We start from the raw sequence: 27,333 nt of genomic DNA, 5'->3' as shown, positions 1-27,333 counted from the left end.
ATTTTTTGGTCACTTAAAAAGGGCGCTAGAAATTTTAATTTCCGTTATAATGAGCCATCTCGTGACATTTTAGGACCACAGGGCCAATACAATCATCTCTGGGAACAAAAAAAAAACAAATAAACAGGCATCTGTGTTCTTTCTTCTGGCAAAAAATACAAAAGTCCATATTTTTGCAGAAAAGAGCTTGAAACCTCTACAGCAGGGTTCTCTGATCCGTCGAATCTGACGGTGTAATTTTTATTAAGATCCTATGACTTTTAGGGAGTGTTTCGCCGTTTTTTTGAAAATAAAGCTAATTTTCGCAGGATCGTAACCTTTTATGGGTAATACTAAACTTGATGAAACTTGTATATTTAAAATCGGCATAAAACCTGATTCTTTTGATGTATATATTGGTATCAAAATTCCGTTTTTTAAACTTTTGGTTACTATTGAGCCTAGTCACTCCTTACTACGGTTCGTTACCACACTATTTGATACGTTTTAAAAAGGCTTGATACGTTTTAAAATTCTTGAGATATTGTGGAAATACCTTCTATTCAGTCCCAACTGCCCTGGTGTTTGAGCGTTCGTCTTGAAGTGCTAGGGATAAAAAGTCAAACGCTTGTGTTCTCTTCGGACCACTTTTGAGCTTGATAGCATTGATATTTTTGCACATTATGAGTTTGAATTTCGCTCTTTACTTGAGCTGGGAACCTTTTTTTCATGAAAAAATATAAAGAAACCATAGTATAGCATCAAAGAAACAGTCTGTCTGAAGTTGAAAGGTATTTTCTTAAGGTATGAAAATTCATCTCAAATAATTGTATGCCGACGAACGCTTCTTCAGTCTTCATTAAAGCTCATTAACAATAAAAAGCAGGCAACAATTGCAACTAGAATCGATGATGATCTACCCACTCTGTTGAAACGTAGATCACAGGTATATTTTATACATTGCTGGAACGCACGCACAGACACAAAAAAATAATGCAAAGCGAAAGTTGTGGTGACCTGAATATGAGACTGTTGAAACATACTCAAGCCCATGCCCAAGTTTAGAGCGGACTTTCTCAAAGAGGCTTGATCACAAGAGGCTTGATCACAAGAGCCCTGGGGAGGACTTGAGTCAAGGAACCTCAAACTTCTATCTAGACCTTTATAGATTTATTCTAAATTCTATAAGATTGACTTATTGCTTCATAGTTTATTCTGCAGATACATTTAAACAGAATGGCATAGGTTGTCGCAACATTTTATAGTGAAATCCGTTGAAGACTACAGAAATTTGAAGCAAAAACGTGGGTATACTGTAACTCATTTTTTTTACTTCTTCTGGGCAATCCGGTCTATTCCTACTTTTACAATTCAAAGGTCACATGTAACTACTGAATTATCTTTATTAAGAAAAATAGTAACAGACACTACAACTTAATTGAGCACATTCCATAATCTATATTTTAGATAATCTATTTCTCGAAATATAGAAAAGTAGAAAGATATTGTTTTAGCTACTTAGGAACGTACATGAACCGATATATATGTAGCCTACATTTCGCCATTCCCGAAAACAGCAGGTGGGCTTAACACTTTTCACACATCAAGTATTCATCTTCCTTACCTTTCGCAAAAGGTATAAAAGGGGTGGGGCCTAAAACCATATTTTCACCAGCAAACTGTAATTCTTATAATCTTATCTGTTGCATTAATTTTAAAATTGAAAAAGCCGATGAAAAGCATTAAGACCTCATTTCATATTCCCTTCTTTAACGGAATAAGATAAGCCCAATTGGCTTCGGTTATGACGACATATATCTCATTAATAATGAACAAAGTTTCAATAAATTAGAAATAAATAAAACAAAGTATTATGCGAAAAATCGAACGTGATTAAATAAAATTGAACGCTAGAATGTCACAGAAAGACTTCTTTACAACAAAATGAATCCACCAATCGAATGAAACTATAAACTTCACAATCACATAAAATGAAGTTTATACAAAAACATGTTGGGAAAAAGTTCAGACTGGGCAATGACATTTCACAGTGTCGGATGTTTATGATGTTGGAAGGATTTGACTTATTAGACTTCAGGTAAAGGAAAACTTAGGCTTCATGAGTAGACAGATTTCAGGAGAAGGAAAATGCTTACTTCTATGCTGATTTTGGATACAAGCAATACCAAAAAAGGGAACATTTGTAGATACATCAGCACAAAGGTTAATTATAAAATTTGATGATTTGTAAGAATGTCAAACAAAGTTAAAAATATTCTCAGTGATTTACAGAAATCTAAGAGATATTCCTTTGAATGGTGTTTTTCAAATCATGGTCCAAGGAGTTTGAGGCTTTGGGATTTGACATGGCTTGAAAAACTACATATAGTTTTTCTTTATACATAATTCTCTTTACAAATTTTTGCGAAACTTCCAACCCAAGGTTTGCAAGCCATGATAACGGTTTGCCATTTTAAAGACGCACTAGACAATTTTGTAGTTGACTTTTCAAAATTCGGACTAATTACACGTGACTGTTGTTTCAGTTATTTTATTGTTTAGCCTGTCGTTGATCAATTATCCGAATTCGTACTACAAACTCGCCAATAGGAAAAATGGCTGAAATATTAATCAAATCATAATTTCCAATGTGTTTTGAAAGGAATCTCAGCTCTATCAAGCGATACAATCTTGTGCTTGATCTTATCGAAAATGTAAAGTTTTCAAATTTTGTCGCTTAGGATTTTCAACTATTTCTTTTTTTTACTTTATACTGATGACCATTGAATATATGGCCGAAGTATCCATCCAATTTGTAATTTTTTTTAGTTTTGCCTGCTGTTATTTAAAAAACCGATTCAAAATTTGTCTTTCATTATTAGTCATCCGGTTGATGGAAAAGTAGTTCGGCTTTCGATAATTTCTTACGTAAGAAACAACAACATTAATATTTTGTCAATTGTCGTACTTTCACTAAATAGTGTGGACGGTTTTGACGATATATTAATAATACCTGAAGTGAGTTAATACTAACTTCAACGATCAATTCCAGATTCAAGCTACAGCAAAACTTATTGGAAAACAAGATTATAAAAAAAGGAACATTGAAAGATCAATAGATATTAAACTTTCACATAAAAATAAAGCTTATTTGAAAAAGCTTAATAACAGAAGTATCCGTGCGATTTTAAAACTGCCACTAAAAATATTGGTATGCACTGCCACTAAAAATATTGGTATGCACTCGAAAAATTGTCTCCTACTAAATTATGATTTTTTGTTTCAAAGTACCTTCAACGATAATGATAGCTGTATGAATACGGGATCATTTATATGTTATTTGACTATACGAAGAATCCAGCGTACCAACAAAGAAATGAAAAAGCTCTACAAGGATGGGGAATCACAAATATATATTTTTATTCTTTGCTTATGAAAATTAATCGTTGTTTCTAGTTATATTCTCTCGCAAGCCTGGCTGGTTATAAGCATAATTTGAATGGTCTTAAAAGTCCCCCTCGCTATGGAGCTTTGCACTTACAATCAGTTTAATTAATTAATACAGAAGAATTCTCTTAAAATGTAGACGCCCACCAAGAATACACTGTCTTGACATAACAATAAACTCTGCTAAAGGGACGAGAAAAGTGGTTTTATAGTGGAGGAAATTAACGATTCTCAGCATTAAAAGAATTCGAGCTTCAAATCTGAATCTCTGTTTAATTCAAATTAGATTACTTTTTCCTCTGTTGTATTTTTCAGTTTAGTTTTCAATTTTTCTATTTCAAACGGGTTTTTGCGTATAATAGTTTCTTAGCCGTGAGCGCGGCTGGCTGGAAGACTTTGTGGAATTGTTTGTTTTTTTTTTCGCCGGCTGAGTAATTTCTTTGAACTACTGGTAAATGTTCCTTCTTTGAGATCTTAGCTATTTCTTTTTTACCATTTTTTCTATCATGTGTGTCTCCCTGATTGGTGAATAAAACCATACCTGAAACAAGCCAGACGGTGACAGTACATAAATTCCAAGGAAACCCTCCTACAACTATAGCTAGGGTAAATTTTAAAATGATTCGAGTAGCTGTTTTCAGTGTGACTAATTGGTGAACATCGTTCAAAAATTACCAATCTTTACCCAAGCACCCTCTCAATGGATTCCATTTAAAGTAAGGCACCAGATATAACGGTTGAGCACATATACAAACGCAGATATTTATTTCAGAAGGGCCCAAATTTATCAAAACAGGAAACAACAGGCAATTTAAAGAAATTATAGAAAAATCACAAGATTTCTAGGAGTGGAACTTATTGTCCACATACCTCTCTGCACATAAAGTCCTTTTTGAATATACACAACAATAACATTAACAGATAATAAAATAAATGTACATTATATTTCAGCAATATTCATTAAGTGTATACTACATCTTTGGCATTTACTGGCCTAACAATCTTTCCATTCAATACCCAAGTTCAAAGTTAGTGTTGGCCAAAACGTCAAATATAAGACTAATTGTTGTCCGAATTTCGTAAATAATGGCCATTCAGCAATTACTACCTTTTAAACAAAAAAAAACTCGATGATCAGTTCATTCTTTTAAGTTCAGGCTTATTCAACTCCTGAGAATGAGAGCCAATGGCTCTTTCCGCGAAAAAAAAAACGAGACAATTAAAGAAGTAGATATCAAATGTTTTTTCCAAATTATTTCCTTGCCAGTATTACTAATTCCAAGACAATATGGTTTTTACAGTTGATAATGATAAGTGAATATCCAATATTCATAGTAAAATTGTTTATGCAAAAATAAGCAGCGAAATGCTATTTTGGAAGATGAAATAGTTTTTGAAACACTAAATATTTTGTTGGCCATAGTGTCTGCCTTATCAATCAACAACGTTAGTATTTGTTCTGGTTCAAAGAGGACAACTATTTAAATTTATTTTTGTGTATTTTATTTGTGAAGCTTTAAAGTAAAAAGAACGAAACACAACTTTACACTTATTGTTATTCTTCGCAAAAGACATGTATGAATGCACCTAAGCTGAGCCAGTTTGTGCACACATGCTTTAGATAGTTACGGAAGGATACATTTTTGAAGATTTTAGAGCAAAATTTAATGACCTTTAAAGTTCTGAGACTGAAAAAAGGTACATTAATTCAATTACTAGTTAGAAGCGGCTCTAAGTGTTAAAATGGAATTTTTGACAAACAATAAGTGGAGATTTGGTACATCTGAACCAAGGCTTGTCTTGAACTAAGATAGTTTATAAACCATCTTTGTTAAACTGGGATCAACTCTTTCATCTTATCGAGTTTAACTTATTTTCTTTTTAATGCTCAACAGATCTATTGTGGAATCCGAACTTGGACACGACCTTTACAATTGATTATATGTGCATTTCTTTAGTTACATCTACCTTATTAATGTAAAACAGTAAAAGGATCGGTTTCCAGAGTCAAACAGCTATTCCAGAGCCAAACAGCTATATTTCACTAATAAATAATCCAAATCCGACAAAATAAGGCGTTGGGTAATGGTTAAAATAGCAACCCCCCCAAAACATGGTTTTGACTTTAAACAAAGACAATTTGTCTTAAACATAGACCACTAAAATTAAAGAAACATACATCATTATTAAGTGGACGCTGTAAATTTTTAAATAAACAATACTATCGTTTCAGCTTTAATTCTCCTAATGTTCTTGTTTTCAGTAAATCTGCCTGCAGCCACTAAAAAATAATAAAAGAACTGCCGGTAATGATTCATGAACTGACGATAAGAAACGCGGATAAGATAGTTCCAGTGAATGGAAGCCCGTTGGTAACAGGTACAGTGCTTTGTCTTAAGTGGGTACAGAAGCAAACCTCTTTAAATCTCGAAAAATAACGGTTTCTGAAAAGACGTTGTTTATAATTTAAAAGCCAGCCGAAGACTCAACCGACTTTAAAAGGAAAGCTGTATCTTACTTTTAGATAATTCAAAATTACTTCGAAAAAATGTTTTCGTTGGGGGTATAATGAAAGGCTTTGTTCAACATGTCAGATTTTAATTCTTCATACCCATTGTTCCCATGGTCATGTCGCATTTCTGGTTAAACTGAACAATTTACAAGCTTTGACAACAAGGAATAGATCGTTGTGGTAAGACATCTCATACATAGTTAAAAATGCATTGGGAGTTGTGAGACTAACACTTTTAGCACCAGAAAATATTTTGCAGGCTATTGCAATAACCAATGACAAATCAGAAACGAAAATGTTTTACAATAAAAATCGCATCCCACGTCTAATCTCAGATACTGCAAAACAATGTTAGTAAACGAAAAGTACCACATCCTCATTCTTTGGAGTTCCCTATGGTATAGATTAAGCTACTAATTTTTTGTGATATAATTTTATTATTACTATGTGATTTTTTTCTGACTTGAAAACGGATTAAATTGCAATGTGATTTACAACCGTAACAACGGCGACATTAAGAAAAAGAAAGGACACAGGGGAATCGTTAGAGTATCAATTTTTAAAGTTCAGTAGTGAAGAATCTATGTGACCCAGATTCAAGAATAATCCAAGTACAGCATTGATTGTGAACATTTGGTTGGGATTATTCTGGACAACTTGAATGTGTATCAATGCCAAATGCAATCAGTAGGGGTCAATTATGATGGCATTTTTCATTTATGAAAAAATATTTTTGAATTAAAAAGTTGATTTTTGAATTGAGAAGGGAATAGTTGTGGGAAAAGTCAAGTCATGGCCCAATTGTAGAAAAAGCCAAGACAGTTTGTCCAATTAAATGGGCATCAAGTCAAGGTTAATTTTACCCCTTTTGATTGCCGTTGTTACTGTCTCCCACTTATGCTACACCTCCCATGCATGTCACTACACAATGCCGAACTAGAGTCAATTGTAATGAATCTAGAGTCAACAACAAAAAATTGTAATGAATGATGTTTTAAACGAAGTTAAGAAAGCATTTTTAAACGGATAATTAATTCTGTGAAAACAGTAAAAATGCAACTAGGTCAATTTACGGCCAATGCTTCTGGAATAAAAAAAAAGCCAAGATATTTTCTTGCAGTTTATAACAACTATAATCTAGTAGTGTTCAGAAAAAAAAAACAGTTGAATTTTTGTCAAAATTCGTAACAGCTGCCTTAAATATCTAGTTTCACCACCTTTCAAGGCATAGTTTTGACACAAAATTGAACAACATGTTAACTACTATTACTAAAGAATATCAGCAATATCAATCATGTACAGTCCATCACTAGCATTACTTGATTAATATATACGTTACAAGGAATGAACAAATAGGATTAGATCACATTTTCAATCGAAGAGCTCAAAGTATTTTTTTGAACCATTTTATTCAGCTCTATTTTTGCTTTCCGAAGGACGAACATCATCAACAGCATGCTTATCATCACCTAAAATTGAAATACATTTTATAATATTTACTTTTTCCCTTCTTTTACCTAAAACAAAGATCAAAAATACTATGCTCTAACAGCAACAAGATAAGTCACCCTTTATTGCTTATTTAAAATGCAAGAAAAAGAGATCCACAAATTTTTAGTGATTTCAGGATAAGGAAGTCCCTCTTCTAAATTGTTTAAAAACTTCATTCAATTAGTATTTTCAGATATCTAAAATTAATAAGAGACAATTTTTAAAATGTCACAGCTGCAGCATTATTGGCCATGATTTAAATAACCGCAACCATAAAATTTTTTGAATTTTTTACTCAGTTTGACACGGATGCATAGCATTTAGGATGACGTACAGATTTATGACAAAGGCAAGGTCAGTAATATATTACATTATCTTATAAGCTTTGCATTTCTAGTCTTGGGTGAGAGACGGAAAAGGTATTTGGCAAACCGGAAAATGAGGTGATGAGTGAAAAGTAGGTTCTCAGACTCAGCGGTCAATGTCTTTGGGCACCATATAATGTTTTTTCTCTAAATTTTTCACAAGAACTCCTTGCATAAGCTCTGCGCGAGAATCTTTCACCTATCCTCTTTTTTATCACAATAAAGAGGGTAAAATTAATTAACACAGAAATCAGAAGCGCACTCAGGCGCAACCCTTGGGGAGGAGGGTGATCAATCTTTCTAGAGTGACGGGGAGGAGCTTAAAACCAAAAACAGGATGTTTTACATGTTTCATCACAGGAGGGGTCTTCAGACAACTTTAGGTGGAGGGGGTTAATGAATGAGAGCGATCCCAGACCGAATATCCAAGGTGAAAAAAAAATGCTCTTTAGAGCTAATGTTTAGATAAATGTAGTAGAAATGCCACTTCATTGTTCACTCGTGTTTGAGAAAGCGGCCAACTGCAGATCAAGGCCTATGCCAGGGATACTCCTTTCCCCCTGCCATGGCATACGCTCAGTTTAGTTTCGTGAATCCTTCACTTTCATTTATGAGAATTTTTCAAGCAAAAAATAGATAAAATCAAAACAACCACATAAATGTTCACTTCAAATACCTCCCCCTCCCCGGCCAATCTGTTAGGCAGAAAACCCATGGACATTCGACAACCTTTGCTTTAAGATGCCAAATGAAACCGAAGCTGTGAAATTTGATATTCTGACACTAAACAATGCACTTTTGAATCAAAGCAATTGACTGACACATTGACTTTAAGCAATAAGTCGGTATTAACACAGACCAGAGAAGAGAGACAAACAGAGAAAAATCCTATAAGAGATTAAATCCTATAAAAGCCTATTAAAAAAAGTTCTCAAGATGAAAGAGCAATAATAAAATATAAAACCAAAAACGGTCATACGGAAAGTCAAACTTAAAGGGAATAGCGATTATAACAAACGAGATTTGCGTTGCCACCTCCCCCCCTCTAAGGGAAGAGGAGGGGGCATAAAGTTTAAAAAAATTAATTTCAAATTGTCAATTAACATTCTAGTAATTCTAATTAATCAACAATTTTCAAAACTATAGAATTGAAGGGAATTAAAAGCAGAAATTTTGACGAAATAACGTTTCCCTTTGATAGAGTGTACCTAAAATGCCATAGGTTTATATAGGGAGAAGGTAACCCTTCCCTTATTTGTGGTAATTTATTTTCATTTTAGGTTTGACTTACCATTTGTTTTAGGTTTGCTCGTTTTACGTTCCACTTGTTCATTCGTAATAATCAAAGTTGTTTGTTTTTTTTTCAATTCTGACCTACCTCTGCTCATTTTAGGTGTTGATATCACTTTTTACTTTGCCTTCAGAAACTATTTTCAACCTTTTTCAACTAATTCTCTTTCTTTAGAATTGATACGTTAATTGTACGAATATTCGAAATCTCTCTTATAAAACAATTTCTAATAAGGACTAAAGTATTGAATTGCAATTTAGACTTTATATAAAATTTGAATGTAAATGTTTCAGTCACCCATAGTTTTTGCGCAATTATCTTCAGCAAATATCAAAAGTTTATAATTTAATTCATGAAATTAATTTATCAGGCAGAAAAGGAATAACATAATCCAACAACAGCAGTATAGCTTTGGAATTGTACATTTCAGTAGTACTCTGGGATTTCTAATCAATGACCTTTTATATCCACAAGTGCTAATTTAGATGAAAATCAGAAATTACTTTGCACTTGGTATCCCATGCATTATTCCTTTCTCTCCCCCCCCCCCCCCCGGGACCATAATTCAGATAGGACGGTTGCTGGAATTTGGATTGGAACTCATTTGATCAAAATTTCTGAGTTCTGCTGTCAATTTTAAAGGCCAAAATCAATTAGAGAACAGAGTGATGCTTAAGGCCCGGCGAAACTCAAAGACTCTCTGCAAATATGGCCTAATTTTGGACAGTCATACTTCAACCTTAATGATACTTAATTGTTAACATTTAATCATTTAGGACCTTTCCTTAGATAGTCCTCCAATTGTCATGAGTAGTTATGATAAGTCACTACACAAACTGTCTTAATTAGGAAACTATATGGTAAATTTGCAAGCTTCCTAAAGTTTTAAAAGATCAGTAAAAATTAATAAGAAGAAAAAAGATTGCGTTTACAAGAAAAAAACGATTTTTTAGCTTAATATTCATCTTTTCCTAGTAGAGTAACACTACTTTTCTCCAAGGTGGGATCACAAAACACAGGCGAAAAGTTTAATAAATCCCTACCAAGTTTGCCATGTTTCTAGTAGTTTCCCAATTTTTCTTCTTTTTATATGGCCTACTGAATATAAGAAAGAACTAAAACGACTCTTTCAGCTCCAAAAGTGAACTTAATGGGGAGCAATGTAATGTCAAACCTGTGTAAAATACGGAGTTATCTCCTCAAGAACTTTAGATCCCAATTCTGAGTCTCTTCTGGGTTTGAGTTTTCAATCTATGCGTGGGGAGGAAGGTCTTTGGATTATCTGATTAGACAATCTACCACAAGAAGTTGTTGGATCTTAACTAGACTTGGCAGGAAGTAAAAGCTAGTATCATATCTGACCATCTGGTTACCAATGTATTTTAGCTACCAGGAGCCAATCCAGTGTTTTAGGGAGAGAGTCCCTAACATCTTGTCATTAGAATATATATCAGGAGGAGTTGTTGGATTTCAAACATTCTCGAGGGGAAGTAATAGCTACCGTCTTTTTGGTTTCCAGACCTATTCTTGTCATCAGAACATGAACAAGAACGAACAGTAATATCTCCGACCAAACCTAATCCGAATGCAGCAGTTAATTGTGTTATTGTGATTTTCAGAGTTCAGGACTTATTCAACCTTGTTAGGTGACAGCAAACCCTAAATTACGTGCATCCACTATCTTGCAGAAGGGGTCTTCAGGCATCAACCAAACTTAACGGAAAGCAAAAGCTAATCTCCTAGTCCCTACTAACGAATAGGGGAAGGAGCTGACCCCTATTAAGAAAGTGATCCTGAAGCTGATCTCTATTATCACTGTGACATCTAGCAAGCAAGCTGTTCAATCAAATCGAACTAGATGAAGAAGTAAAAGCTAGCCCTATTTGTAACAAGTAATGGCCCAGACATGATTCTGCAGGCCATGCACATCTGCTAGTTTATTGCCTTCTGGTAATGGCTTATTAGGTTTTATTTCTAATTGGAGATTCCCTCCTGATATTTTTCTGAAGGATCATACCCCAGAAAATTGCAAAAACATTTCTTAATTATACCCCATTTTGAACCCACAAAGGAAACACACCCCACCCGCCCTCCCTCAAAGTATGGATCTCTGGGTACCTGTGTTCAATAATAAAACCTTTACTAAATTATGTTGAATACTGAAAGATGCAATATTTCAATAAAATTGGAAAACTTTTTGTGATGCTAGCTTACAGAACCCTTACTAGTATCCCTTACTTGTCAGTGGTCCAGTTTTTCAATTAATACACAACCTTTTAATAATTGCTGAACAATCTTGGTCAATACACGGGTCATAATCTAGTTCATGAATGCACTAGGAAACGCTTGAGTTTTATCCATATTTGGGTGCTGTATTTATGTTTGAAACAATCAAAAATGTATTTAATCCTCTTAAATACAGAATCCTCGATTTCAGATACAGTGTGTATTTTACCTGCACAGCAAAAACGAAGTATCCAGTGGTGGCTGTATTGGAATCAGTTAAAACATCCTGCATAGAGCGAACAGTTGATCCCAGATACACATTAATCACCTGAGTTGGCAGCAATCCGATTGCAGTTGCACACAAATAGCTTTTAATGGATAATGGACTTACCTAAAAAGGTAGTAGACAGATTAAGAATAATCTACAAAAAACGAAACCATACAGGTTGTCACAAACCTGCTATAAAGAACAAAAATTACAGAAAAGTGTTTGCTCATAGGTGCATACAGTTTTTAGTGTTAGGGAAGGTCTGGAGAAAGAGAGGAGGGGGGGTCAATTGAGAAGACAGCTAAGTTTTTAGGCCAATAAATTTGACTTTTTCTTGCGAAAAAGTTGAGGTCCTTTGGATGAATCTTTGGTATTTGGCCACTCCATAGAGAACAAGCTAAAAATTCAGACTGAAACAAGACAAAACTTCATTACCTGTCAGTTTAAAGAAAAGAATGTTCTTCAGAAATAGCTTTATCAAATGGATTGACCCCTACATTCATGTGACCTGAATTCATGCAAATATCCACTTAGATTAATCATTAAAGCAAATATTGGCAAAAAAAAATGTATGCACTCTAGAGTTGTTGAAGCAAATGAGGAAGATTTTGAATCGCTTCTGTTACAGCCTTCACAATAACCCTTATGTAATAAATTGCAGCTAATAGAAATGATAGCCAATATCCTATTTCTATCAATAGCATTTATTGAATGTCAATTTTATTTTCTCTCATTGGCAGATCTATCTTCAGGATGCCAGCACAACTAACCTTACGTAAGCATTGAAACTTTCATATTGACACAATCTATTTAAAAAGGAAATATTTAATTGCAGTTAATTCTGTCAATGGAAGTGCTGCCACAATGAAAAATAACCAAAGCAATGAGTGAAAAAAATCAGTACTTCATCTTGCTGATGCTTTATGTTACAAACTTCAAAGCTATTAGAAATTTTTTGTTTTTAAAAGAAAAAAATGATAACATAGCATTCACTAAGAGTCAAATATAAATTTGGAATACAAATTTCTATAGTAATTGGAACAAAACTTAACAGCAAAAAGATAAAAAGTTCCCAGAAGAGAGACATGGAGGGATGAAACAAGCAAGAGAGAAAGAGGGGTAGATAGAGAATCTTAGTGTCTCCAATTTTATATCTATCAAACAGTTTATGGTAATGAACTTTAAGTAAGGAGCAATGCAGCTCAATAGTAACCGAAATCCTAAAAAAACAGTGTCTTAATAACAATGGATAAATCAAAAGAATCGAACTCAACAGTATTTACTCGAATTTCATCAAATTTAATGGTAGCCATCAAAAGTTATGAGCCTGAGAAAATTTAGCCAATTTTTTTGAAAAAGGAGGGAAACACCCCTAAAACATCAAGCAATATTAATGAAAATCACTCCATCAGATCCAGCATAACAGGGAACCCAACCGTTGAGGTTTCAAGCTCCTATATAGAGAAATGTGGAATTTGTATTTTTTGCCGTGAGAACAATCATGGATGTAAGTTCATTTGTTTTTTCCCCAGGGGTGATCACATCAGGCCAAATCATTTAAATTGAGAAATTTTTCATGGGGGAAGGGAATTTTCTATGGAGGGGAAGCCAGATTTCACAGCATTATTTAAAAAACAACCAAAAATTAAATAAAAGAAAGATTTTTCACCTGAAAGTAAGGAACAACATTAACTTTAAACGAACAGAAATTATTACATATTTTCACTCTTTTCACTCTTTAATACCTCACTCTTTAAGCAAGTTTTAATGTTACTCCTGAATTTCAGTCAATTTTTTTTTATCTAAACAAAACTACATAAGGTTTTGAAAGATTTTAGCTCAAACTGAAGGTATATTCTTTTCCAAATTTAAATCATTTACCACAGGATTTTCAAATAAAACCTTAATTCATCTAGCCTACAAAACTTAAGTTAAATAAACATTCTCTAAGCCAAAAACACTAATTTTTAGACTTTGAAAAATTGTTATAAATTACAAAGACTTAACTTACAGCAAATACTGCATTCTGCAGTCCAAAAGGTATTGGTGTTAACCTTGAAATCATAACTACTTTGAACGAATCAGAGCCAGATATAACCATCAGCAAAGCCTTGAACATATCACCACTCAACAATCTTTCTGCTATACATTTTGCACAAAAGTACTTCACAGTCAAATGTGAAACTAAAACACCAATACTGGCAGTTGTCACTACAACTAACATTCCATTTACCATGCCAAATAAAAATCCACATGCCAAATTTAGCAATATATAACCCCATGTGAAGGGTAAAGAGACAATGGTAAACATCATAACAAATATTAAATAAATAATAGGTGGTGATAGAGATTCAGCCCATAAAAGCAAACTGGATACATATTCTTTGAATTCAATGGCAAAAAATGTCAAAAGACTCAGGGTAAACACAGATGTAAGTAGCTGGCATACTGTCCCAGGAGACAAACAGCTACAATTAATAGATTCGTTGGCTACATCTGGAGTTACTCTGCCATTCTTTCCATCCATTCTATAGTTGTTGAGGTGCAATTAATTAGCCTAAAACATAAACAAATAAATAATTGACAAATCTATTAGCAATTTTGTAATCTGTTAAAACGTTGCTTTACTTCAAGCTGTTGAGCCTGTAAAATTACCTTTAAGAACTTTAGCTATATTGAATTTCCTTTTTTCTTTTTTTTATTTTATACACATATTCAAGTGTCATTTTCAGTTTGTGTTAGAAATTTAGGTATTGGATTTAGAATGGAGAGTAGAATCTAGAATTCTCAAGAGTAGGGCTTGGTGTAAAAAAAAAAAAAAAAAAATCCCTGGTGAGAACACCTACATATGAAATACCAGCCTATATATATATATATATATATATATATATATATATATATATATATATATATATATATATATATATATATATATATATATATATAAAGTGGGCTCTAAATTACTAAAACCTTTTTTTGAAGTTTTTTATGTACTTTCAACTCTTTTTAATGAGCACATTGGGTTCTAAGCATACAAAAGAGTATTTAAAAGAATAAGTTAAAAAGAGTATTTTGGAAGTTTAATGTAAAAACAACTTTTAAACTATACAAGTTAAAGGTTTGCCCTATCATTGAATATTGCTCTCCAATATGCTCCCCTATAAATAAAGATGATAGGAAGAAAATTGAATAAGTACAAAGATCAGCTACAAAGCTAATTCTCTACTGGAGGCATTTGTTGTATTCAAAATGTTTGGAGATGTTAGGATTGCCAAGTTTTCACTTCTGTGGGAAGCAATCTGATCTTCTCAGTGTCCACAGTATTGTAAACAGCATTGTAAATTTGGATTAAGAAAATTTCTTTCCAAGAAGCCATTAAACATCAACCAGGCAAAACGCATTTAAATCCCCCCCCCAAAATCCAAAATAGGTGTGATGTCTTTTGTAAATAGATCAATAGAGCTTTGGAACTCATTACACTGCTTGTACTGTTCACAGTTTTAAGACTGAGTTAGTAAACACCTCTTTTTACACTGATGTATATTGTCAACCATAAGTCTACCATTGATTTTTGTTAAATATCCTAGCAGTTGCCAGTTTTTGATTTTCATTTTGAATGATATGCTTACAAACTTTTTAGCTTACAAGCTATTGGACGAATAAATAAAATATAAACAAATATATATTATGTTGCCATGAATGTCTGAAATCTGATTAATGTTGACATTCACCAGTGAATGTTTGAAATTCCTTTTCTCTGCTTAGATTCAATTAGCTTTGCAAGTTAGCCTTTTCAGTCTTATGCAAGCTATGATGGTAAAAGTTAAATTTAGGTTAGGTTAAATTATGTTAGTTAGGTTAGATTAATTTAGATTAAGTTGGGTTACATTTGATTATGAATATCAGAAATGGGTCAAATACTTAACCTAAGCTAACTTAACCCGACCTGAACTCACCTAACCAAATCTAACCTGTCATCATCAAACCTTGCATTAAATGTAAAAATCTTACTGGCAATGCTGACTAAATCTAAGGAGAAAAAAGGTATCTTGGATATTCACCAGTGAATGTTGGCATTCACCAATTTACAGACATATCAAACCAATAATGCTATGAAAAAAAAATTTTCAATTAAATTCTATTCTACAAGCATTCTAAAACAAAGCCAATGGTGTGTGAGTTTGGGAAAAGCTGTTATTAAAGGTTTTTTATTTAAGTTCATTTTCATGTAAGTATGCATATTACCTTAAGCATATAAGCAGAGCTATACCTTGCACAGAGAATGAGTGTTTGTCAAAGCCCCAGAAATAGGGTGAGTTAAGCAGGAAATATGGGGGTAATAAAAAAAAATATGGTCATTTTATAATTTAAGCTTGGAGCTCCCCGCATATACGTGTTTAAAACACTATCAGAAAATTAAGGATAGATAAATCAATTAATCTGCCTACACAATTCTTAGCTTAAGACAATATGTGCTAGAATGTATCATGAGCAGCTCCTGTTTTGCATGAAGTCTGTAGTGTAAACTGCCACACAAGTTAAATAATATATGGATGATTAGGATTGTCCTTTGATGGATACAACAAATACACATTTTTTTTATGATCACAGAGGTGCAAAAGATTATCTAACAGAGCCCTTTGAGTAAAAACTAATCCCTAGATTCTTGTTATGTCAATGAGCTACTGATTGAAAATAAGAGTTTAACCCCATACAGACACCTAAAGCTACAAGAGCCTTGTGTTTTGTTCAATCAAGAATCAGCCCCAGAAAACCAGTAATTACTAAAAAATTCTTCATTATTCTTGTTCATCCCTACCTTGAATATGGTAATGATGACTGCATCATCCTGTTTTATCAGTGATTGTAATCTGTTTAAGGGTGTCCAGAGAAGGGCTGCAAAGATGTCAATGTACCTTAAGCCTAAAAATGCCTTAAAATTCAAACTCTCAAGCACCAACAAATCCAAGGTGAAATGATTCAGTTTAGAAAAATCATGAGCTCTTCTAGCCTCCCTCCTCCTATTCCCTCCCTTTCTGTTGCTACTAAGAGGTGAGGTAATACAAAAAAATAATGGACAGCAAACTAGCTCTACAAGGGTCCCCAATAATTTCTACACAATATTTTTGGTATCAATAAAAATTATAGTATATAATTTCTCATGGTGTCTGCAGATGCAGTTTTTTTGAAGATTAGTAATGACAGAGATTGATCACTCTGGTAATTTCTCTTCAAGTACAAGATATCCTTGTGAGTTTTACATGTCCCTGAAGCCTATTGCCTTAAAATTACCTTAAATCACATCTTGGAGTGAAATAAGGACTTTTGATCCTGTTGAATCACTCCTTGTGATGACAGTTGCATACATGGTTGATTAGATTATGTTGGAAGATTCTGGTGAATCCCAGCCAAATCTCCACGGTTTGTCACTCAACTCAGCATCCAGACGGCGTTTGAATACATCTGTTGATTCTGCAGGAACAGGTTTCTCCTTGAGGCTGTTCCAGAGGTTCACAATCCAGTTCGAGAAGAAGCTGCATCTTGCTTCAGTCCTTGCATGAAGTTTGCAGATTTGTTTTGGGTGTCCTCGTGTTATGTGGGAGGGGTCAATCTCCAGGAGCTCATCTTGATTGGTAAAGAGGAGTTTGTGTGCCTGGATCATATCCCCACATTTCCGCCTGTAGACTAAAGAGGGGAGGTTGAGTTCCCTCAGCCATTCACTGTAGGGCTTGTTTTCCATACCAGATATCAGCTTAGTGGCCCTTTGTTGGATTTGCTCAAGCACTACCTTGTCCTTTTTGAATCAAGGGGTGGCCAGAATGGTCCCCACCTCCAAACATGGCCTTACCAGTCCTTTGTAGAGCTTGGTGATTACATTTCTACTTCTGCTGGTAATGCTGTGTTTTTATGATGCCTAGGGCTCTGCTAGCATTGGCTGAGATCTTCTGTGAGTGGAGCTGAATTTCAAATGGGAGTCTACAATAACTCCAAGGTCTCTCTCCTCCTGAACATGCTCCAGTATATGGTGACTCCCAGGGTTTTGGGTCATTAGGTATTGTTGCTGGGGTTGTCGTGTCCAAAGTGTATGACCTTGCATTTTTCAGTCTTGAATTCCAGCAACCATCTTTTGACCCAGGAGCACATGTGGTTGAGATCAGTTTGGAGGGATTGACGGGCAGAAGGGGTATTGGCAGGACCTATGAGTTTTGAATCATCCGCATAAGGAGTGGTTTTGTTACTGGTGATAAGGGCTAGCTCATTTATGTATATATTGACCAGGGTAGGGCCCAGGACACTGCCCTGGGGGACCCCGCTGGTGACTTGACTTCACCAGAGAGAGTGTGACTGTTCAGTCCAGCAGTCACTTTCACTTGCTGTGTTCTGTCCCTCAGAAAATCCTCAATCCAACTGATCACTTTTGGACTAAGAGACAGGGTACATAGCCTGTGAATGAGGTAGCAGTAACAAACTTTGTCAAAAGCTTTGGCTAGATCCAGTAGGATTATATCCACTGGTACTCCTTTTTCTAGTAGGTTAGTTACAAGACTGTAAGACTCAAGAAGGTTTGTATCCACTGATCTCTTACGAACGAAAACTATGCTGGCTGCTGCTGATGAGTGAGTTAGCCTCAAGATGGTTAATGATGCGTTTGTTGACAATTCTCTCCATGACCTTGCATGCCACACAGGTAAGGCTGATGCCTTCCAATCCCTTGGAAGCTTTCCGACAAGTTAAATAATTTTACCAGGGGCGCTTAAATAGCAGGGCTTAGTTCCTTCAGCAGTTGTGGACTCAGACCATCATGTCCAGTCAATTTTTTGGAATCAAGCTCCTTAAGCTGTTTGGTTACTTCTTTAAGTGTGATCAGTGAATGTAACATTGGGAAGGGTGACCAACAATCCTTAGAAAACACTGAGGTAAACTGCTGATTCAGAAGGTTAGCTTTTTTGGAGGCGCAGGAAGAGACTGAGATGTTATTCTCCAGGTCTGGTACTGAGTGTCTGCCTGGTTTAAGCAGGGAGATATTTTCCAGAATTACTTAGGGCTTTCCTTGACATTTTTGGCCAGATGTTCTTTGTAGTTTACAGTAAGTTTCCGCGTCTTTTTTCTGAGGAGATTCCTGGCAAATTTGTACTTCTTGTATACTGTTGTTGTTTTTTGTTTCACAAACTTCTCCCAAAGTTTTTTCTTCCTACTGCATAGTTTCTTGATTTTTGGAGAGAGGAAAGGTAGAGTTTTTGGTTTCTTTTTCCATGTCATGCTGGTATGTTTGGCAAGGCTCTCTAGTAGGGTATTTTTTAGGATTAGCCATGAAGCTTCCACATCACCTGAGATCAGAGTTTCCAGATTGGTATCTATCAGCTCTTTCACCATCATCTTGTAATTAGTAAAGGATTGCTTAGTATATTTTGATGGTTTGGAGTTGAGTTGTATAGATGAAAGGACCGGCATGTGGTCACTTGAGCCAATCAGACTGAGAGTCTGTGTCCTGATCACCTTTTCTGGGTCATTGGTTATGACTAGGTTGAGTGTTGAAGGATTTTGTCCTGGACGCATTCTTGTCGGCACAGTTACTGTTTGGTACAGAAAATTATCAGCAAGAACTTGAATTAGTGGGTCTTGTTATAGCCTTGACCTGGTCATACCTTGGCCATCTATCCAGAACATGCTTGGGAGGTTGAAGTCCCCTGTCATGAGCAAAGTTGCCTTTGGGAAGTTGCATAGTATGAATTGTGTCATTTCAGCAATTGCTCTTTGAGAGGACAGCTGGCATGGACTACTGGGGCTCCTGTAAATTGAGCTTAGGATAAACATTTCATTAGGTAGGGACAGGGATACCCAAGTGGCTTCAACCCAAGGTAAGTAAGAATTCAGGACAGAAATTTCTCTTACCTGGAATTCCTTGGAAGCCAGAACAGCAACTCCTCTTCTGCAGTTTGGATTGGACAGATTGCTGAAGATGTTGTATCCAGTGGGGCAGATTGAGTCTTCTGTCAGTTTAAATCTGGAATTCTTAGGGCTAATTTCTGTCAGAGTTGCAAAATCTATCTGACTTAATTTAAGCACTGTTGCCAGTTCTAGGATCTTATTGGTGATAATATCAACATTAGCTGTCATAATGTTTACAAGTTTTTGGGTGTGTCTAGGCAACTTTTGGTTATGTGCACTATTGTTCTCACTTATATTTGAAGTGGGTGAATTACAACTGAAGTACACAGAGCTGCTATTGAGGGACAATGCAGAGGGGCATGGGGACATAACTCTTAATTTACTGTTTTTACTTTCACAGAAGTTTACTGTTACATTGTTATTATCACTCACACATAGACTATTTACAGGGGGGCTGAGACGGTAAGAGGTAGTGGCTATTTTTCCATGCTCAAGCAGCTCGCCATTGGAATTGCTTGAGTTTGCCCGTTTTTTGTGATTTTTCCTTTTCTAATCACTAGTTCTGTTTCTCCATTTGCCTGTCTTTTCTTCATCTCCTCCAACAGGGTTTTTCTGGCATTGCAATCTTCTTTGGAGCTATCACCATAGAATCGAATTGTGTCTTTGCACTGGTAGGAGGCATCTAGGATAAGCTTCTTTTCAGTAAAGCTGGCTACGATGAATAGGACTGGTGGATATCGCAGTGGTTGCCCAGCCATGGGGGACAAGGCTGGTAGTCTCTTCACAGTGAAAAATTTGGTCACTATTTTGTAGGTATCCTGGAAATATTTGGCAAAGAAGTCTTCCTCACTTGCTTGGATCAGAAAATCCCATATCCGACAATGTTGAGTTTGCATTGCTGCCTTTCTTGCTTGTTTCTGACTGTGCAGCATATGTGTTCATCTAGTGCATCTGGTGCAAGCCCTATCACTTGTGCAGTGATTGCAGAGTCAACAATTGCTTTTACCTTGCTAACATTGTATTTTGTGGCAAGTTCCTTGTGAATGCCATGAGGCATTCATGTTCTCTTATTCTCTATCTTGAAGAAGAGAACCTTTAGTTAATTTAAGGCAATTACTGACCTTCCAAGATAAGCCAAGAAAAAAGAAAAGAACTTTAATTTAGCCTGCTAATTTGGAAAGCAAAATACTTTTTGCTTTCCAGGGCTCATGGTAGTCCAGCACTTGGTGCTATGATAAAATATTGTACTGGGATGTTAATAAATGGAGAGGAAATAGTCAATCTAGACTAGTCCTATTCAAAGATAGGAGAAGGACAATAATTAGTGATAAGGAAAGAATTGGAGATGGGCAGAACATTTTGAGAATGTGCTAAACCATGATAGTTACAGGAATATATAGAGAAGAATGAAAAACCTTGTGAAAATTTGGATGTGAGGGGAGACTTATTTTGTGAGAAAGAATTAGTGACTGTAGCCTACTAAAAGGATTAAAAAAAATGAAGAAAACTCTAAATGAGGATTAAAAAATGAGGAAATGAGCAATTTTAGGAACACTCAAATTACTCTCTCTCTCCCATAAAAAAGGTGATAAGAGTGAGTAGGATGTTAATAAATAGAGAGGAAATAGTCAATCTGGACTAGTCCTATTCAAAGATAGGAGAGTTATAGAGGCATTAGCCTTATTTCTATCAGAAGCAAATTACTAACCATGATACTTTTACACATAGAGACACTGTATATAAAGTTCAAAGAGAAGAATAGTGTGGTTTTAGGAAGGATAGAGGATGCTTCAACAAAATTTTCACTCTTAAATGAATAATTGAGAAGTGCCTGAGTCATCCAACCCCTCAATTGTCAGTTCCATAGACTATGAGTAAGCATTTGGTTCAGCTGACAGAATAACCTTAGTGGTCCTGCAATTGTATGTTATACCAGATAAATATGTTAGTGGTTAGTGCTATGTACAAGAATAACATTGCTGCAGTTAAGGAAGGAAATGAGCTTTGAAGCTGTTTTTTTTAGACAAAAACCAAGAGTTAATCAAGATTGTGTTCTATCTCTATTTATTTGTGTCATATTGATGGACTATGTCCTAAGGAGCACAGTAAATGCAATGAGAGAACACTGAATGAAATTGGGCAGTGAAGCTATCTTAGAATTAGATTATACTGATGGTTGAAGCATCTTAAATGAAATTGTTGACAAAATAAAAGAGTTTTTAGAGGTTTTGCAGGTTGAGGGTGCAAGAATAGGTTTAAAAATTAATGTAAAGAAGACTTAGTTATTAAGACAAGGAAGAAGCAAAGGTGAAGTGATGTTGGGCAACAAAAGATTGATCAAGTGGATACCTTCACTTACCAAGATAGCATTGTTAGTAAAGAAGGCGGGTGCAGTGATGATGGTAAATGCAGAATAGTCAAGCCTGTGGGTTTTTTCACTGTTAAAGTTTGGAAAAATAGGAAGATAAGTTTGGTTTGCAAACCAAGACTAGAATACTGGAAGTTATAGTGATGACCATGATCAAGTATGGTTCTGAAGCATGGGTGCTCCAAAAACATGGACAAGGATTTACTAGATGTTTTCTATAGAAATTGCCTACAGATTGTTCTGGGTATTCTACTCAACTAGCTGACTATAACTTAAAGAGTAGGTTGTATGAAAAATGTGGTTCAATCCTGCTTTCTAGGGCTATAATGAGAGAAAGGATAAGATCACTTGGGCATGCTGTAGATAAAGGATAACAGATTGCCAAAGTTTGTCCTTATTAGCCAACTACCTATGGCTAAGCAAAATGCAGGTCTTCCAACATGTGGATGTTGTAAGGAAAGATTTAATGGAAACAGACACTTCTTGGGAGGGTGTAAAGACAGAAGCTTTAAATAGACTGGAATGGAGGAGAAGACAGCATGCATAGCTGTGTTGGCTTCAATTGGCACCCCCTAACACTTTACCAAAAACAAATAGGGTAAGACAACCAGTACTGGGACACTTTGATCACTCTGCCTATTCTGGAACAGAATCTTTGATTGCATTACAACATGTCCAATACTGGGACAAAAGACTTTAATCTTGGACACCTAATCTATACATTTTTCTGTGTTCCTTCCAAAAGACCTGTTGTCTTTTGTCCCAGTATTGGACATGTTGCAATCTAACCAAAGATTCTGTCCCAGAATAGGCAGAGTGATTGAAGTGTCCCAGTACTGGTTGTCTTACCCAAGGCCTGGGCTACTATGCTGCAACCCAAATTTTCCTCCAACTATGTGGATGGCTTTTGGGACTACCTTAGCCAGAATACAGTCAGGCCCCCAAGTAGTGAAGCCTTCAAGTCAGCCATCAATAGAGATTGGTGCATCAAGCCATGGCACACAGTTTAGGATGCACCTGACAAGCTGTCACCTATTTCATTGACCAGTAGGCCTATATACAGGATTTTTCTTTATTGCTGGCTAGAGGTAAAATTCTAGTCCATTGACTTCTTGCTATCTTGGAAAGTTGTTGGGCTAGTGAATTGAAACTTTCTGGGATGTGTCTACAGGCTAAAGTATATCCCGGGAAGTTATTTTTAGGTCCCTAACTATACCCCTTCCCCCTCTTCTAAATAACGCAGCTTTTTGTGCATTACAGCTTATATTTTGGTCAAATTTGATCCTATATTACTATTAAAAGTGTAAATCCTTGCTTACCTTAGATAAATTCAACTTTTCACTGTTTTATAAGCTACTATATTCCATAATTAGATCACAAGCATTGAAAAACAATTATTACCTTTTATGGTATAGTTAAGACTGGAATGTAGGCATTTAAACGAACCCTCTTGTCAAGTTTAGATAACAATGTTTTGAAGTGTTTTATCTAAGCCTTTAAACAGGGTTAATTTAAGGGGTTTCTCACTCCAAATTACGATTAAGTGCAGGTTATCCTTAGCAATTCTTCTAGTAATTATTTATGCAATATAATTTTTTTTATGTTAATCTATGGAAACTTTCAATATTTATTTATCAAAGAAGAGGCTTTTTTAATTTTTGTTTAATTGATGTAATATCAAATGTGCCAGCTATATGTGATTACTATGGTGCTACAACAGGGCAGTTGCCCAAATAAAAACTTCAACAATTTCGTTATTCAAGAATTAGTTTTTATAATATGGCAACCCTGCAAGTCTTCTGTTCTTTCTTAGTTAATTTTTTTTTCTCTTATTGGCTTTTCAGGTTTGTTTTTATTTATTCAGATTTCTTGTGTGTTCAAGGGCATATGCAAGTTTTTGTTGGGGGGAGGAGGGGTGAAAAAAGTACTAAACGTGGAACGATTTGTTTATATGTATTTTGTTACTTTTTACAAGTTCAAAAATTTGGGGTGGGGTTGAAACTTAGTAGCCAACCCCCTGGGTACGGCTTTGGTAGTTTCTATGTTTAAGTGTATCAATAACATCTACCTTTTAAATCATAATGGCGTAGAGAAAGTCCATTTTTTCAAGAAGGCTCAATAGCAATTTTTAAAAACCTGAAGAGAGGCAAAACAGAAATCTGAGACCAGTGGCGTCAATTACAAGAGGGACAAGGGAATCGCCCCATACTCTCCCCCTAGATTTTTTTTAAAATACTTTCATTGAAAATGCCTTTATTTTTGTTTTCTTTGAAAAAGAACGACAGATTCCCCCCCCCCGCTATATTTTCAAAACGCATTTTACACCTCTCTAAATTTTGTGATTTGAAACTGTCTTAGACAGGACCTCTCAATTCAATAAACACAAAGAAGACTTACAAACATCTTACAGATTTGTTAGCAATCTTTAACAATATTTCCATCATTATAACTTTTTCACAGATATATTAAAAATACAAATGCTAAAATACCTTATAACTTCATCAAAAGCTCCTTTCAGATCCAGCTAAAAAGAATCAGATCCAGCTAAAAAAATCAGCTAAAAGAATTGAGTCTTTCGATTTTGTGACAATGTATACTAATTTATCACTTAATGTAGTGTTTGATAATCTAAAAAGTGTTATCAAGAAATCTTTCCTCTTATCTAGTAAAAGGTTCTTAAAAATAGACATTTATAATAAAAAAGCTATATGGACAAATTGATTTAATACTACAGTTAACTTGAGATGTTACACCTTGGATATGATTTTTGAGTTATTGGAATTTGTTTTATACAATACTTATATAAGATTTGGGGGTGATTTGTACAAGCAAATTGTGGGAATTCCCATGGGGGGGAATGCCAGCCCATTTATAGCTGACTTGTTTTTAAGACAACTAGATTATAAATATATGATGGATAAGAATAATCCAATTAATTTAAAACATGCTTTGTCAAATAATAAAAGATATTTAGATGATATTTTGGTCTTAAATTGTAAGGATTTCATTGATATTTCTAAAAATATATATCCATCAGAGCTTATTCTTGAGCCTAGTCATGGTGCTGGTCATGAAGATCATTTCTTAGATTTAAATATTAATATTTGTGATAATAATAAATTAAGTTTTAAAATGTATAATAAAACGGATGATTTTGATTTTGAAGTGATTAGTTTCCCATTCCCTGAAAGTAATATACACTCAAATATCACATATTCAGCGTTTTTCTCACAGTTACTTTGTTATGCAAGGATTTGTAGTAATTATATTGATTTTAAAAATAGATGTAAAATCTTAAGCCAAAAATTGATATCAACAGGTTTTTCTGCAAATAAATTAACTTGGCAATTTAAAAAATTTAGTTTTCATTATAACAAACTTTTAAATAAATATCAAAAGAATTATCTAGAAATACTTAAAGAAATTTTCAACTAATTTTGGAGGTTTGAGAAATGTTGTTGCAGTGCCATTTATTTTGAATTGTGTTTCTAATTGAGCGGATTTTCTTAAAAATTAGCCACATGGTAAAGATGAATTCTATAATTGTTTAGTTCATTCAGGTTTTTTGCAATGTGTTAATATTTGTGATTTGGTAAAAATTTATAATATTTAGTTTACCTATTGTTGCTAAAGGGAGGGATATATTAACAGGATAAGCTTGTTTTGGTTTTACTTGGTTGTTTTACATTTGCTGTTTTTTTCTTTCATAGGCATATATTTTGGGGGTGATACCTGACACAGGGATGCCATGGATATTCTGTGGTAGCCACAACACTGTGCTGGGTAGAGAATTTAGAGTAGTGAAACCCTATATAGGCCAGTGTATTCTCCTGATGAGCCCTTATGTTGGATGTTGCCTCTGAATTATTTGTCTATATTATTTTTTCTATTGTTTGGTAAATGACAACTTATACTTATTGACGACATGACTGCCTGTCCATGGATTATTCTTTATGGTTGATTGTGTGTGGCTATGCTGTTTGACCTATGTGATTGTATGGATGAGTAGGGTTAAGGCCTCATTCAAGTCTATATTAATCACTAATTTAGGAAAACAGTCTTCCTTTTCTCCTTCTGTCTCTCTTTTTTTTTGTGTTTGTGCTGTTGCATTGGTGATTTCTCTTTTCATGATCAATTAAACAAAAATTAAAAAAGCCTCTTCTTTGATAAATAAATATTGAAAGTTTCCATAGATTAACATAAAAAAAAAAATTATATTGCATAAATAATTACTAGAAGAATTGCTAAGGATAACCTGCACTTAATTGTAATTTGGAGTGAGAAACCCCTTAAATTAACCCTGTTTAAAGGCTTAGATAAAACACTTCAAAACATTGTTATCTAAACTTGACAAGAGGGTTCGTTTAAATGCCTACATTCCAGTCTTAACCATACCATAAAAGGTAATAATTGTTTTCAATGCTTGTGATCTAATTATGGAATATAGTAGCTTATAAAACAGTGAAAAGTTGAATTTTTCTAAGGTAAGCAAGGATTTACACTTTTAATAGTAATATAGGATCAAATTTGACCAAAATATAAGCTGTAATGCACAAAAAGCTGTGTTATATAGAAGAGGGGGAAGGGGTATAGTTAGGGACCTAAAAATAACTTCCCGGGATATACTTTAGCCTGTAGACACATCCCTGAAAGTTTCAATTCACTAGCCCAACAACTTTCCAAGATAGCAAGAAGTCAATGGACTAGAATTTTACTGAGTAATTTAAGATAATTCAAATAATTCATAACATATAGGCAACTAAGGCTGGCCTAACATATAGGCAACTAAGGCTGGCCTAGGCTATATTAGAGACCACAAGGGGGGTTTAGTGTCAGAAATGTAACCATGATATTGGGTGAGAGCGTAAAATAGGGAATCCAATGCTAGGCTACTAATTTCTTTAGTTTAGCTTGTTTCCTTCTGAAGTGTTCAACCACTAAATACTTACTGAAACCAGTGCTCTAGCCATATTTTTCTAACATCAGATTGTAACTACCCAAAATAGAATGAAGTTAAACTTTGGGAATAGGCCACATGATTTTGAATAGTAGATCAGTTCTTGAAAGTGTTACTAGCCTTGGTCTACAGCTTTCCAGGAAAGCCCAAAAATCTTATTTAGCTTGGACTATCTAAAATTTGACTGAATTGGAAAAATTACCTTTTACCAAAACAATAAAAATGATAACAACAACAATAGTACATACAAGTATATTCAGACTTTCCTCTTATTATGGGATAGGCTAGTATAGCAGTATAATTAACAAAAATGTAGGTCAGGGTAAAAAGCCCATTTTTCCGTTGTTTCTTCAATATAAGCTGCGTTTTTTGTCACCATTCAGTGAAGCAGCTCAATTGACAACGTTGCACATTTTAAGGCTGTTCGGCGTTCTTCAGTACAAACAGAAATTAATTATGGACGGCTAAAGCAGCACGGTTTTTTAAATTGCAGTCGACAGGGGGGCAAAATAGCTGTTTTTTCATGAGAAATACCAAAA

General features: G+C 34.7%; 1 protein-coding gene across 2 annotated transcripts; it reads right to left on the bottom strand.

Annotated features, from left to right (window-relative positions):
* Positions 1 to 1,364: 1,364 nt before the first annotated feature.
* On the bottom strand, positions 1,365 to 27,165 carry LOC136032976 (transmembrane protein 64-like). Of its 2 annotated transcripts, XM_065713484.1 has the most exons (5): positions 27,043 to 27,128; positions 19,473 to 20,547; positions 13,591 to 14,136; positions 11,541 to 11,702; positions 3,754 to 7,407 (listed from the first exon to the last, which is right to left on the bottom strand). In XM_065713484.1, exons 3-5 carry the CDS (start codon positions 14,104 to 14,106, stop codon positions 7,297 to 7,299), a joined length of 789 nt encoding a protein of 262 aa, XP_065569556.1. In that variant the 5' UTR covers positions 14,107 to 14,136; positions 19,473 to 20,547; positions 27,043 to 27,128; the 3' UTR covers positions 3,754 to 7,296. The 2 variants fall into 2 exon arrangements, with proteins under 2 accessions (XP_065569555.1, XP_065569556.1); XM_065713483.1 differs by lacking the exon at positions 19,473 to 20,547 and having other exon boundaries at positions 1,365 to 7,407; positions 27,043 to 27,165.
* Between the last annotated feature and the right edge of the window lie 168 nt (positions 27,166 to 27,333).

This window comes from Artemia franciscana, chromosome 11, assembly GCF_032884065.1.
Source record: "Artemia franciscana chromosome 11, ASM3288406v1, whole genome shotgun sequence".
NCBI classification, from domain to species: Eukaryota; Metazoa; Arthropoda; class Branchiopoda; order Anostraca; family Artemiidae; genus Artemia; species Artemia franciscana.
This window is presented reverse-complemented; position numbering and strand designations above follow the sequence as displayed.

Excerpts from the sequence above, each read along its gene's own strand:
- LOC136032976 (XM_065713483.1), bottom strand. The coding sequence starts at position 14,106 with ATGGATGGAAAGAATGGCAGAGTAACTCCAGATGTAGCCAACGAATCT. Across the intron at positions 11,703-13,590 it reads TGCAGAATGCAGTATTTGCT|GTAAGTCCATTATCCATTAA; the intron begins GTAAGTTAAGTC and ends CTACCTTTTTAG. Across the intron at positions 7,408-11,540 it reads ACTTCGTTTTTGCTGTGCAG|GTGATGATAAGCATGCTGTT; the intron begins GTAAAATACACA and ends TTTCAATTTTAG.